The 14504-nt window shown below is 35.9% G+C and overlaps 1 protein-coding gene across 1 annotated transcript in view; it reads left to right on the top strand.

The window, feature by feature from the left end:
- The first annotated feature begins 4703 nt into the window (after positions 1 to 4703).
- The window catches only part of LOC149542450 (pentatricopeptide repeat-containing protein At5g27460-like), a 72519-nt gene continuing 62718 nt past the window's right edge, over positions 4704 to 14504 (top strand). The window contains exons 1-2 of the mRNA XM_089797394.1: positions 4704 to 4898; positions 4994 to 5306. Coding sequence (XP_089653520.1) covers positions 4864 to 4898; positions 4994 to 5306 — 348 coding nt within the window. The 5' untranslated portion in view covers positions 4704 to 4863. The remainder of the gene's footprint in view (positions 4899 to 4993; positions 5307 to 14504) is intronic.

The raw sequence follows: 14504 nt of genomic DNA, 5'->3' as shown, positions 1-14504 counted from the left end.
TATTCCCCTATTTCAAACTCCACCAAAGCTTGTTCATTCAACACTATCTGTTGTCCCTTGCTTAACCATGACACTCTGTATGGTGTAGTGTGAGGTATCCTCCTAAGCTTTATTTTGTCCGCCATCTCTATTGACACTATGTTCTCTATGGAACCAGAGTTCACTATCACCCTGCAGATCTTCCCATGTGACCTACAAGTAGTTTTAAACAAGCTCTTCCTTTGGGGTGGCTCCACAACACTAGGAACCTTCAATAATGTCCTCCTTGACATAAGATTTTCTCCATCCAGCTATGGCTTGCCTTGGACATTGGTGAAGTGACACTTTGGGTGTCTTCTTCCTACACTAGTTGAGTTCTTCTCTCTCCCATGGATGAGGTAGAACCTTTCTCGGGACACCTAACCATGGTGTGGTCCACTTGGTTGCAATTGTAGCATTTGCCAATGAAGACTTAATTGCCTCTGCCTTGAGGCTGAAACCTACCTCTAGGTGGTCCTCTTCCTCTACATCCTCTGCTCTAAAATGTGTCTTTATTTTGATTGCCTCCATTGTTATCTACAAACTAAGCTTCTTCTGGCCTACTTGGGCCTAGTCCTCTTCCAAAGTTATCCCTACCTCTATATCCTCTATTGCTTCTTCCTCTTTGTTGGGAATCATATCTCCTCGTAGCCTTCTCCTTTACTCTCAAGGCTAACTGAAATCACTTGTGCATACTGTTAGAGGCCATCATACCGATCTCATCTTGGATTCCTTTTCTTAACCCATTGAGATACCTTGCTACCCTTTCTACTTCCTCTTCATGTCTCCTTGTCCTTAAGACTCAATTTATTAAATTCCTTAGTATGGGGCACTTAATGTTAAATCCCTTTGTCTTAGGTTCTGTAACTTTTGATATATTTGTATCTCATAATTAGTGGGTAGGAATTGTGCCCTCAACTTAATCTTCATTCTATCCCAAGACACTATCTTCTTCCTTGTTGTCACCCTACCACCCTGTGTCATATTTCACCATACCAATGTTGATCCCTTGAGCGTAGCCTTGGCATAACTGAATCTCTTCTCCTCTTGCACCTCCTTATAATCAAATTGGTTATCAATGGCCTCTAGCCAGTCTACCAACTCTTCCCCATTCAAACTACCACTATAGTAAGGAATATGTTCCATATTGTCCTTATCGATAGACTTGAAAGCATCCAAGAATACCTCTATTCCTTCTCCATCTCTTCTTCCTTTTCTTTGTCAGATGTCTCCCCTGTTTGACTTTCATCTTCTTCCTCGCTCTCATCTCCCCATTCTATGACCTTCAATTAAATTTTTGCTTTTGTCAAATTAGCATTTGCCAATAGGTCTTTGACCAAGTCCACTATAGCACCCTTGCTCATTGCCTTGGGTGACATATTGTCAACCTCTTGACTTTCCTCCATGTCATACATACACCAAATTGAATGTAGTTTAGACTTTGATACCACTCGGATGTATAGGGCTAAGAGTTTTAGAGATTAACTAGTACTAGTTAGGGCTTAACCCTTTGAACCATCCAATGGTTCCTTCCTCCTTTATTCTTTCCACCAACCTTGGTCTCCAAAACCCTCTCCACAACCTGCCTCCTAGGTATAGCTGGGTTGATGCTAGAACTTAGTCGTCTTGTTTAGAAACTAGTCCTACTAGCCCTTATATGCCTTGTTTCTTCCCTTAGAACTCCAAACCCCTGCTTAGGATCTCTCAATCACCACTCCTAGGCCCTTCCTGATGTTGAATATATCCTTCTAATCATTCCTAGTCTTTTCAAACACCTCTATTTACATCAACAAGCACCTAATTGTCACTATCCACAAACAAGGTTAATTAGGCCTAATTATATTAGGTCTAAATTCACTATTTTGGTCTATTTCCCCAAATCCTTCCACACAACCCTATGGAAGACCATATCACCCTAGCCATCTCATTACCAGCAGCTAGAGCCCCTTAAAGGATGTCCTCCACCATCGAACCAGGAGTACCTTCAGTAGCTTTCTTTGTACTTTGTTTGATTCTCTTACTAGGGCTACCAATCAACTGTTCTGCAACAAGAGAAATGATTTCCTTGTTGCTTCTTCTACCAATGCTCACAACAATTGCACACAAACTTGAGGTAACCATATCCATCCTTTGATCATTGTCCTTAACCAATTGACACAACTCCATTTCATAGGCCTTTTGCTTCTCAAGGATATTACCCACTTGAATTCTTTTTGCTCTCTCTTCATCTAGGTTATTCTGAAGCTCCCCCATCTTTTTCTTGAGAATAATAATCTCATTTTAGAGCCAATAATCAACCTAGAGAGAAGCATCAACTTTCAATTTAGCCTTGTGGAGGAAAGTAAGCTTCCCCTTATTATTCCCTTCTTCATTGGCCTCATCTTCAAACACATTCTCCAAATTGTAGGTAGCATCCTGGGTCTTATCTAACTTTAATTGATTTTCCTTGTTTAAACCCCCCTGGCCAATCTTTTCCTCTTGGTTTTCCTTATTCAAATTTTGATTATTAATCACAAGGGCATTTTTATCAACACGCTTTTCCTTTTCTAAATCAACCAAGAGCTTCACCTCTTGAGTCTCCATCCAGGTTGGTCCTTCGCCTTGAGTTGTGATACCTTTATCCTCATTAGGGCCTGAGGGATTAGAATGATTCTTGATCACCATTTTCATGGACCCATCATCACTACTTTCTGTTGGCAGTGGGCTAGTGTCCCTCACAGGATTCATGACATGGCTTAACCACCTCTTGTGGTTCTATAAGACTATTGGTTGTATTGGGCATTAATAGGTCGATCTTTTGGTTTATCGAGAACACTGTCCTTTCTAACAATTGGTATCAGAGCTTGGTCATAGGTTCGAATCCTGCTGGCCACGACGAGTGACGCTGGGAGGGGGATTGTTGGCAGTGGGCCAACATCCCTTGTCGGATTCGCGACATGGCTTAATTGCCTCCTATGGTTTTATAAGACTATTGGTTGTATCAACCATTGACAGGTCGATATTTTGGTGCAACGACAACCCAGTCCTTTCTAACACTTTCTCCATCATCTTTAGTCGAAGAAGCTCCCCAACTACCAAAATACCCATCAAAGTTGGAGTTGAGATCACCAATCTCCATCTCACCCTCCTCTTCTTCTGCGCTCCTAGAATCCATTGCATCCTTGTTAACCTTCAGAATATTTTCAACCTCAGTATCCTTCTTATTAGCCTTCTCAATCTCACTACGAACCTCCTCAATTTTCACATTATGGCTTTTGGTTTTTTTGGCACTCATTTTATCCAGATGCTCTTTCCCAAAAGATTCCCTCTTCTTATCCACATCAAGTGAAAGTTTCATGACATTCTTTCAACAATAATATTCAATTAACAAAATAAGACCTTCATGAGGAACATGCCTACTATCTTTCTTTCTATAGCCATGGAGGCTATTAAGCAACAAATACTTCAAATAAAAGGGAAAAGATAACCTATCCTTATACCGAAAATGGTTTAGAAAAACAAAATAAAATGTATGAACCATTTTCAGCCTACCATCCAAAATAAAGTACTCATGAACACAAGACAAAATATCTTGCCAAATTTCCTTCATCTGATCCAGCTCATAGAAATCTCGATCCTTCACCAGTTTCTTTTCCTCCTCTTCATTTTTGGAGAACTTCTTGAAAGCTGCATTAGATATATTGGTTTCCTTCTTGAACTCCATACCCTCTATGAGAAGACCAATAATTTTAGCAATGAAATCCTTTGTCAGGTCCACAGTAACCCCATGAAGAGAAACCCTTTCCCCAAACCAATTCTTGAAAAAATAGTCAGTAATATGTGGTTTAAAACCATGCAACTTCTCAATATATGCAGTCACCTTACCCTTGTGAAGAATTTCCCACACTGTGTGTTTCGCCTTCCATTCTTTACAGTTAGATGGCTCTTGCTTCCTTGGCTCACCACCCATGATACACCCAATTTTGATAACTCTGCAACAAACAGTAATCACAGAAGAATAGTTTTCTTTAAACTCAAAGAAACTTTTCGCCTAAAATACATGCCCTGTCCTATTGGTTAAGTTCATGTATGTTACTTTAAAATTTAAATGTATAACTATATAACAAAAAATTACAAAAAATAAATTTTAAAAAATTATTATATTCTATTTCAACAAGATTTTAAATTAATAAAAGTATACAATCATCAAAATAGAAACATGTCTAAACATAAATTTAAAAATTTTTTTAAAAAAAAAAAAAAAAAAAAAAAAATATATATATATATATATAATACTGTAGGTTTATCATACATATATTTTATACATATTATAAAATTTGCTAATATGATCATTAATTTTTTTTTTTCGATGGAGGGTTTAGACCTGCAAGACAACTCAGTGAGACACGCAACCTGTGAGCTACCAACCAACGAAGGCCACCACATAAATTCAACAATATGACCATCAAATTTCAAACTTACCATACTCCATCTTTCATCTTGATGATAGATCGTAGTCATATATATGATCTAAATAGATCATAGTCATAAAGTATGATCTAAAATATAATAAAATAAATGACACTAAATATTTCATCTTGAATTGTAAAAATTTGCTCTCACATTGGTATCTCTTGACAAGTAAGTCCAAGTAAGTCCATAGACCGTTGAGTTCAAATCTTCCAAGATTAAAATAAATAAATTTTTTGAATAAACGGAAAAGGCATTCTCCCTCCCTTGACGGGTTTAGGGAACAAAGGCCAACGCTGCCAAAACCCTAGCACCAAGCTTAAACCCTGACAGTATGCTTCTGTTCGAAATCGGAAATCGTCACTTCTGATCATTTTGCAGGGGTCTGTAGACAAGATGAGGTCGGCTCTTCTTATTAATGCCTTCAAACGGTAAGATTTGGTAAAGCTAAAACCAGGGGAAAAACAAAGAAAAACGATAAGCTTATTTCTACTTGTAATTGGTCGTAACAATTTTTTCTTTGTAGGCTTGGAGCGCAACGGTTGAGTAGGTCAATTTGCCAGCAAAGAAGCCCGTATAATGATACCAGAGCAGTTTTCCCTTTGTTTTTCAAAACATTTTCGTCGGCAGAATCAGCTTCCGTTGAGAATACGGAGGAGCCATTCAAGGAATCACGTCGTAAGAGTGATTTATTCTGGAATATCTCTGATAACTGGAGAGATTCAGCGGGATCGGTACTTGAGAAGTGGGTAAATGATGGGAAGAAGTTGGCGAAAAGCGACTTGCATGGCCTTGTTCGCGGCCTTCGACACGTTCGCAAATACAATAAGGCTTTGGAGGTGCGCGAAGTTTAAACGAAACAAGTTATAAATGTTAACAACGTTATATTTCCTGGTGTATTTTTTTGAGATTTAAAGAAACATCCACCACTCTGTTTCCTAGTTAAAGCAAGTATTTTTCTATTTGTTTTTATATTCAATTATAGCGATCAAAGCAGGTTACATTATAAACAGTTTTGGCAATTTCGACAATGACTAAGCAGATTACCAGCGCAGACCACACAAGTGTGTAAAATATACGCGGTGCAAGTAGAACCTATCACAGTATCATACAATAAGTTAAGCGAGGTACAGGCTCCGAGCATTTCTTGGATGTCTGGTTGCCTAATGGGAAGTAATCGAGCTCTCTTTGAATGATCCGAAAAAAGCAGTGAATCCTACAGTTACCTACGAACTAACTAGAAACCGTACTTAGTTGTGGTGGTTGCTTGCATTGAGTTGCAGACAAAGCTTGACCATTTGTTGATGGGCAAATTTCTTGGCACATAAATCATTTGCAAGTACCCTGCTTGTTTTAAAATTATGACAGACAGTATGACTGAAAAGTTCATATTCATCAACAGATTCAGGAAAGTCATAAAATTTTAGAATGATAAGCGTAAACAAAACTAAAATTACCCAAGAGGAGGCTTACCATACATCACGACATCAGTTCTATGACCGGGTTGAAAGGAGACCTAAAATAGCAACACTAATCACCAACCGCATTAATCCATGATTACTTCTGAGCTCGATAATGAATCATGGGATGGTTTCTGGAGTGCTCGGGGAGTTGAATGTTGTTTACCTTGAGATTGTATCTCCTTCATGTATGTTATGTAATAATGCAGTTTCGAAGGTACAAGGACTGGCATTTGTATCTGAGATATGTATGGCTTCTGGTATGCCATTTTCAAAGAAATGAAGAAGGGATATACTTTTTTTGGAAAAAGATGGAGATTGTTCCTTGAAGATGGCAAAATCAAAATTTTAGTGATATGTTTAATTTAAATTTAGGAATATGTAATGTGCGACCTTAAACAATTTGTAAACTATTAAAATGTTCAAAAGTGAAAAATGTTTTACAGGAATAAAAAAAAATCTAAATGAAAGCCACAGTTTAATTAAATTGATGTTTGATAATTATTATCATGTTGTAAACAATACAGATTTAAACCATAATCACTTGGAGACGAGAATAAATGCTGGGAGCGGAATGCTATTGTTTTAATAGCATCAGATAGGCTCTCTGAATGTGAATGTATTTTCCGTAAATAATAAACTTTAGCACCATTACAGAACAAATCACAAGTTCTCATGCACAGAAAATAAATTATCTCTAATGGTGTATTTTTAATTGTTTTTGCTCTTGTTGACGATATTTCAGTTTTGAGAAAAACCTAGTGTAGTTTAGAAGCCTCAACAAGAAGTTTCTCAATTTTAAAGAGATGCTTCCAATAGTTGTATAAAGACGTAAAAGTTATCGTTTGAAAATAAGTGCAAAGGCTAAGGTAAAAAACTCAGTAATTATGGTCATCCACAACCTTTTCTTTCCAATTTTATATTATGTTGGCTTGGAATTTGTTCATTTATTTAAGATAAAGGATACATTTTAGTTGGTTACAATTAATTCCCAAACATTCTTTAGGTTCACTTGCATTTTAATAATACCTTTTATTCCACCAATGGCTATCCAAAAAATCCACCCCTTTTGTCCCAACATTGTTCTGTTAGGATATTTGTTTAGATATGTTGTGCATCTTGCAAGACATAATATTTTGATGCTTACATTGATTTGTAATACTGGCTCCTCCTTGAATGGGGTGCCTCCCTCGGAGGAATCCACAAGATTACATGATTTTCACAACTTGTTAGTTGGAATTTTGGGTGTAACATGTAAGCTACTTTGTAAGAGAAGGATAATAGGACTTACACAAATGGAATTATAAGAGAATCTATTGCAAATAAGGAGATATGTGTAAGTGAAAATGGGCTATTGAAGTCAAGAGAATAAGGAATTGGACTCCCACATTTTGTGTTGACAAGTGAACACATGGGTGGATGCTCCTTATGGTCTATTTATGAATTGTTGGATTTGTTTAGGTATAAAATGTAGGAAGTTGTGATGCCCCCTATTAGATCTTTACTCCACTTTGACCTAAAATTCTCGAATAAAGTATGGTGTATATTTAGGAATGTAAATTGGTAACTTTATATCATGATTAATGTTAAATTTGAACCAGAATAAGACAATAACAAATAAAACCAAAACAGAGAACCTATATGTCCCGGGAAAAACCCTCCTCTTCAAGGGAAACAACCCAACCCCACAAAAAATGATGCCTTTATTCAATAATATTTTTTCAAGGTCTTTCACAATATGAATCAGCTTCATTCACTTATGAAGATTACAACCTCTCACTATAAAATCTCAATTGAGAGTGCAAGAAATAATATGCAGATAAAGTCTTTAATAACAAGACCACACACTGATCGAAGCCAACAAACAAAACTTCACAATCGGAAGTAGCAATCTGAAAAAATGATTATAGATGCAAAAACTCTTCCATATAGCTTGAAAACAAACTCAGAAATCTAAGAATACGCAACTGCAGAGTAGGAATAGAATAAATATGATCACTATAGAATCAACTTGAACATGCTAGAAGGAATGAAAGCTTCTGAGAGCATGAGCACCACAGAAGACTGAACACATGCAGATTTATAAAAATTGTGATAGAAGAAACACCTGAAAAACTGCGAACTTTCTCTTTAAGGTTACGCTCAGAATGAAAGAAAAACTTCACGCACATGGCAAACCTGATGAAGATTACATCTAATAAAGTTCATAGACAAGCAGCCTCTTGGGAAGAGTAATAATCATAATAGAAGCTTTGAACATGCAAAAACAAAAAGATGAGAAAGATGTAAGTTTTCTGCAAATTTTGAAGAGATAATACTGATGGAGAATTAATACCTTGCTGCAAATCGATCTACTACAATTCTGGAAATTATATTTTATTTCTGTACTAAATTGCCAAGGAGCAGATTGCTAGAAGAGCAGACGTAAGATTGTATTGTATGTTCTCTATGCACAATCTTGCTCCTACTTATATATTAACCAAGGGTCTTGTCTTTTCATAAGACACAACCCTTTCTAGGTCGGCCTCCATGAAATAGCTTACTCCTCTAAAAATCGGCGCCCTTGTCCATTAACTAATAGTTAATTATTGATTAACTACAATAGTCAAATACAAGGTATATAAATAGGCCTAGCAAATCGCTGATATGTTCTAGGGAGATGTATTTAATATTTATCATGAGGCCATATTTAAAGGAAATTACATGCATTTTAGGTCTGTCTAATCTGAAAAATTAGAACATTAATATGATCAAGTTAGTGGGATTTAACACTCCCTCTCAACTTGATAATAAAAATGAGAGAAACATATCTAGCAACATTGTTAAGCATAGATTTGTAATCTATATCAATCTGATTCTTCCAAGCATGTAGTATCATGGTACACATGATACTTTGTCATATTACTAGACCTGTAACATGAATTATCACTAATACTTGTGATAACAATATCACATGTGATGCAATACACAAGATAAAATTTGGAGAATGATTAAATTCTTCCTTTATCCAAATTGTGACTCATAGGCACTGACAAGCCTATATCACAATATGATCCTGAATTAAGATCTGCCAGTACACAGGATAAAATCCGGGGAATGAGTAATTTCTTTCTTTATCCAAATTGTGACTCATAGGCATAGAAATGTCTATAACACAATATGATCTTTAATTCATCCAGATCTGCTAGTAGTTCCCTACTGTTTTAGAACATTATCTCAGAGATCGTCATCTCCTGTAATGTCTATTCATTATCACAGAGATCGTCACCTTTGTAGATAATAAACACAAATGGCGAAGCCCATAACAGTCAATAGCCTAACAATAATAATTTAACACAAAATTGTTTTATTAACAATCAAAGAATACAAACGAGTTATAATTCAACCTTACCAAGTACTTTTCTGAAGTGATCTATCTTCATTCGAGAGAGGTTTGGTAAGAATATCTACTGTCTGATCTGCAATACAAATGTATCTTAACTTGAGAGTATTTTTGTCTACCATATCTCTTACATAATGGTAAGGAATTTCAATATGCTTGGATCTGTCATGAAAAACTGGATTCACAGAAGGCTTGATGTAACTTTGATTATCACAATGAATGATAGTGGGATACATGGGTTGACCAAATAATGCCACAAGTAACTTTCTAAGCCAAATTGCTTCCCAAGAAGTCATTGCAGCTGCAATGTATTTAGCTTCTGTGGAACTCTGTGCAACTGATGCCTGCTTTCTGCATATCCATGATATCATTGCTTAGCCTTAATTGAAACAACATCCTGAAGTGCTTTTCCTATCACTAACACTTCCAACCCAATCTGAGTTTGTGAACCCATGTAAGTCCAAGTCAACTTTCTTACACTTGAGCCCAAGGTTAAGAGTGCCTTGTAAGTATCTCATAATGTGTTTGATTGCAACCAGGTTAATCTCATTTGGTTCACACATAAACTGACTTAAGGCATTAATTGCATAGCAAATATCAAATCTTGTATTTACCAAGTACATGAGAGACCCAATCATCTGTCTATAAAGAGTAGAATTTATGGAGGGTGATTTTGCTACTACTTCCTTAAGTTTGTGTAGGTTAGTCTCCATTGGAGAAGACATACGTTTGCAGTTCCACATTCCAAATCTCTTGAAGATGTCTAAAGTATACTTTCTTTGATTAAGTATGATGCTGTCAGAGTTTTGCCATACTTCCAATCCTAGGAAGTAATGAAGGAGTCCTAAATCTTTCATATCATATTCTCTGATTAGATCTTTCTTGCATTGATCTATAAGATGATCATCACCTGTTATTAGTAAATCATCAACATATAGTATCAAAATTATCATATCATCTTTATCCTTTTTATAATAGAGATTTGGATCAGCTTCATTCTTGGAGAATCCTAAACTTGTGAGATACTTATCGATTCTTTCATACCATGCTTGAGCCTGTTTAAGCCCACAGAGAGATTTCTTGAGCTTGCAAACAAAGACTTTAGGGTTATGAGTTTCAAATCCTTTGGGTTGTTCCAAAAATACCTCTTCAGTAATCTTGCCATTCAAAAATGTTATTTTCACATCCATCTAATATACTTTCCATCCCTTTGATGCTGCAATAGCTAGGGCTGCTCTTACGGAGGTGTATTTGGCAACTGGAGCAAAGGTTTCTCAATAATCAATCCCCTCCTTCTGAGAGAATCTTTTGGCTATGAATTTGGCCTTATATTTTTCAATGCTACTGTGAACAACATGCTTGATTTTAAATATCCACTTAGAAGAAACAACATATTTTCCCTCAGGCCTTGGAACAACTTCCCAAACATCATTCTTAATAATGGATTGGTATTCTTCTGTCATAGCATGCTTCCAAGTTGTATGTTTAATAGCATCTGAAACATTGGTTGGTTCTGATTTAGATAAATCACTCATTTTTGCAGCATAGCTAGAGAATCTTTTGGGTTTTTTGCATTCTTTGAAGGTTCCTTCTGGTGCAGAGTAAGTCATGTGCTTCTTCTATAGTCTTAGAGGCTCAAAGTGGTCTTTTCTTAGGATTTTGAGTTTCTTCAAGATTAAGATTTTGAATTTCACCTTCAATTTCTTCAATGTTTTCCCTTTGAAACTCAGGTTCATGATTTTCTTCAGAACTAGGTATATATGAAGGATCTTCATAACTTAGGGCTCTTTTGAATCCTAAATCTTCTTCAAATATTACATCCCTACTAAGTTCAATGTTTTTCTGACCAAGTATGTAAATTCTATATGCTTTGGATGTTTCATTGTATCCAACAAAAATACCTCTTCTGCTTGAAGGTTCAAGTTTAATACTTTTCTCTTTAGGAATATAAATATAAATATAAATAGGACACCCAAATATTCTAAGATGGCTGATATTTGGTTTAGAATTAGAGAAGACTTCCTTAGGAGTTTTATCTCAGAGGTGGGAGTGAGGGCATCTATTTTGAATATAGACAACAGTACATGTGGCTTCTTCCCAAAGATAGGATCCTAAATTTTGGTCAAGTAGCATAGCTCTTGCAACTTCCACAATTGTCTTATTCTTTCTTTCTGCTACCCCATTTTGTTGAAGACTGTAAGGAACAATACACCCTCTTAATCCCTACTTCTTTACAAAAATCCTTAAACAAATCTAAAGTATATTCCCCTCCATTATCAGTCCTAAGAGTTTTAATTTAGCGTCCTGATAGATTTTTAGTTAAGGATTTGAATTCTTTAAATCTTTCATGGATTTCTTCTGATTGTTTACCTTTCAAGAAGTAAATCCATGTCTTCCTAGAGAAGTCATCCATAAAGAGTACATAGTACAGAATTCCTTTGAGAGAAGGAACAAGCGTAGGGTCCACATATATCTGAGTGGACTAATTCTAAAACATTGTTAGTTTTTCTAGTGCTATTTTGAAATGGACTTTTGGTGTTCTTACCTAGTGCACATCCTTTGCATATGCTTGAATGATCTTTGTTCAACTTAGGTAAACTAGTAACCATCTTCTCCATAGTTGATAAGGCTTTGAAGTTTAGGTGCCCTAACCTTTTATGCCATACTTCGTTTATATCTGCAGCTTTATGAACTAAGGCTTGAATAGGTTCCGAACATAGTTCATATAGGTATCCCTTCCTTTGACCAATCAATTTTGATTTCTTAATAGAATAGTTTTTAGGCCAGGTCATTACCTTTCCATCCATAGATGCTACCTTATATCCATCATCCTCAAGTGCTGTGATTGAAATTAGGTTCCTCTTGATTCTGGGTACATATAGTACTCTTTTGAGTTGTAAGGAGATGCTTGATTTTAGTTTTAAGGTGCATCTTCCAACTCCTTTGACTGGATGTGCAGAACTGCCACCTTTGGTAACTTCTTCATCGGTTTCCTCCATCATTGAATCAAATACTTCTTTATACCCCATAATGTGTTTGGATGATCCACTATCAATTGCCCAAGAGTTGAGTTTGCTAGATACATCATTTGATAATGTTGAATACAATACATAATTTTCAGGATCATAGTCTTCTTTTGTCTTAGTTACCTTTGTGAAATTTACTTGCTGTTTCGTATTCTCAGGGCAGTCTGACTTATAATGTCCAAGTTTCTCACATTTGAAGCATTTGACTTTAGATATGTCCCTTTTGAACTTGTTATTGCCCTGAGGGGCCTTTGTCTTCTTAAAGTGTTTCTTCTTTCCTTTGTAGTAATTTGTGTTGAAAACATGAAGTTCTTCATCTCCAGTTTTCGATTTCAGTCCTTTCTTAAGTTGCCTAGATTCTTCTTGAAGGCAGTCTCCTTTAAGTTTGTTGAAGTTTGGGGGTTTGTCTCTAGCACTTACTCCTTGTTAGAATGTTTCCCATGAATCCGGTAACCCATCTATAACCATAAGTGACAACTCTTTGTCTTCAATTATGGTCCCTATACTTGCAAGTTCATCTCTTAGACTAGCCACCCTTAGGAAGTATGAATTCATAGATTCTCTCTTATTTTTATATGATTTAGTTGCCTTTTTAGTGCAAGGGTTTTAGTTGCCTTGTTAACCTCATATGCATTTATTAATGCACTCATCATATTAAATGCTGTCTGATGTTTCATTAGCATAGGTACTATTTCATTTTTAATTCCATCTAATATGATTTTCATGGCTTTCTTGTTTCCTTTAATCCAATTAGTTTTATGAGGATCAACATCAGGTTGCTTGGATTCCTTATCAACAAACTGTATTACATCATTGTCTTCAAGAGTCATCGTAATTCTGATTTTCCGTGCAACGAAGTGTTCTTTTCCATCAAACTTGTCTTCGGGTCTAATTGTGTTGGCCATTGGAGGTAGAAGGATGTTGCTTGGATATTTTCAAATCTGATTGTCAATTTGCAGAGCCTAGGTTCCACAACTTGGCTCTGATAGCATGTAAGTTTTCTGCAAATTTTGAAGATATAATATTGATGGAGAATTAATACCTTGTTGCAAATCGATCTGCTACAATTTTGGACTGAATGTTATTGCTCTGGAAGTCTGCAATAAATTCTGGAAATTATATTTTATTTCTATACTAAATCGCCAAGGAGCAGATTGCTAGAAGAGCAAACTTAAGATTGTATTGTATTTTTTCTATCCACAATCTTGCTCCTACTTATATATTAACCAAGGGTCTTGTCTTTTCATAAGACACAACCCCTTCTAGGTTGGCCCTTCATGAAACAACTTACTCCTCTACAAATCAGCGCCCTTGTCCACTAACTAATAGTTAATTATTAATTAACTACAATAGTCAAGTACAAGGTATATAAATATGCCTAGCAAATCGCCGATCTGTTCTAGGGAGATGTATTTATCATGAGGCCTTATATAAAGGAAATTGCATGCATTTTAGATCTGTCTAATCTGAAAAATTAGAACATTAATATGATCAAGTTATCAAGATTTAACAAAAGACTATTACAAGAAAGTCTATAAGCATCGCTGAGATCAAGAACATGTGAAATGGATTGCACCCGAATTGCACTCGATAATATGGATAGCACCTGATAGGACATGGTGGAATAGAGAACATACATGATAATCATAGATGTCGAGAATAACTAATGCTCAACTGTAGAGAACGCAACAGTTGTAAGAGATTTGACTTCAACATACCAAAAATTGCTAGAAGCGTAGCACACCAAAATTACTAAAGTGAAGCACACCAAAATTGCTAGAAGCGAATGACTTGCAGTAGACATAAACAGAGAGAAGATCTTTCTTGTAGCTACATCAGATTTTCAACACTCCCTCTTAGCAAGAGAGAGATCTTCGATTCTTCTTTATGAGACAAAGGCAAGTAGCAGTCAAAAATGGTTAATCCAATATTTCTCATAAAATTTATACTATTGTCATCACACTATAACAATAGATTAATGTTATCTCAACATAAAAATAAAACATAACAATTGCATTCATAGAATACTGTTGTTATCTCCTCATAACAGTATTCACTATACAACAATTGTTATCAAAACATATGTCATAATAGCTACTCCTATAAGATGAAAGCAATGCATCATGTTTCCATCTTGCCTACTTGCAGTGGATGGAGTACACCATGCTT

Source organism: Cupressus sempervirens, chromosome 8, assembly GCF_028749045.1.
Source record: "Cupressus sempervirens isolate cs-2001-9-10 chromosome 8, ASM2874904v1, whole genome shotgun sequence".
NCBI classification, from domain to species: Eukaryota; Viridiplantae; Streptophyta; class Pinopsida; order Cupressales; family Cupressaceae; genus Cupressus; species Cupressus sempervirens.
This window is presented reverse-complemented; position numbering and strand designations above follow the sequence as displayed.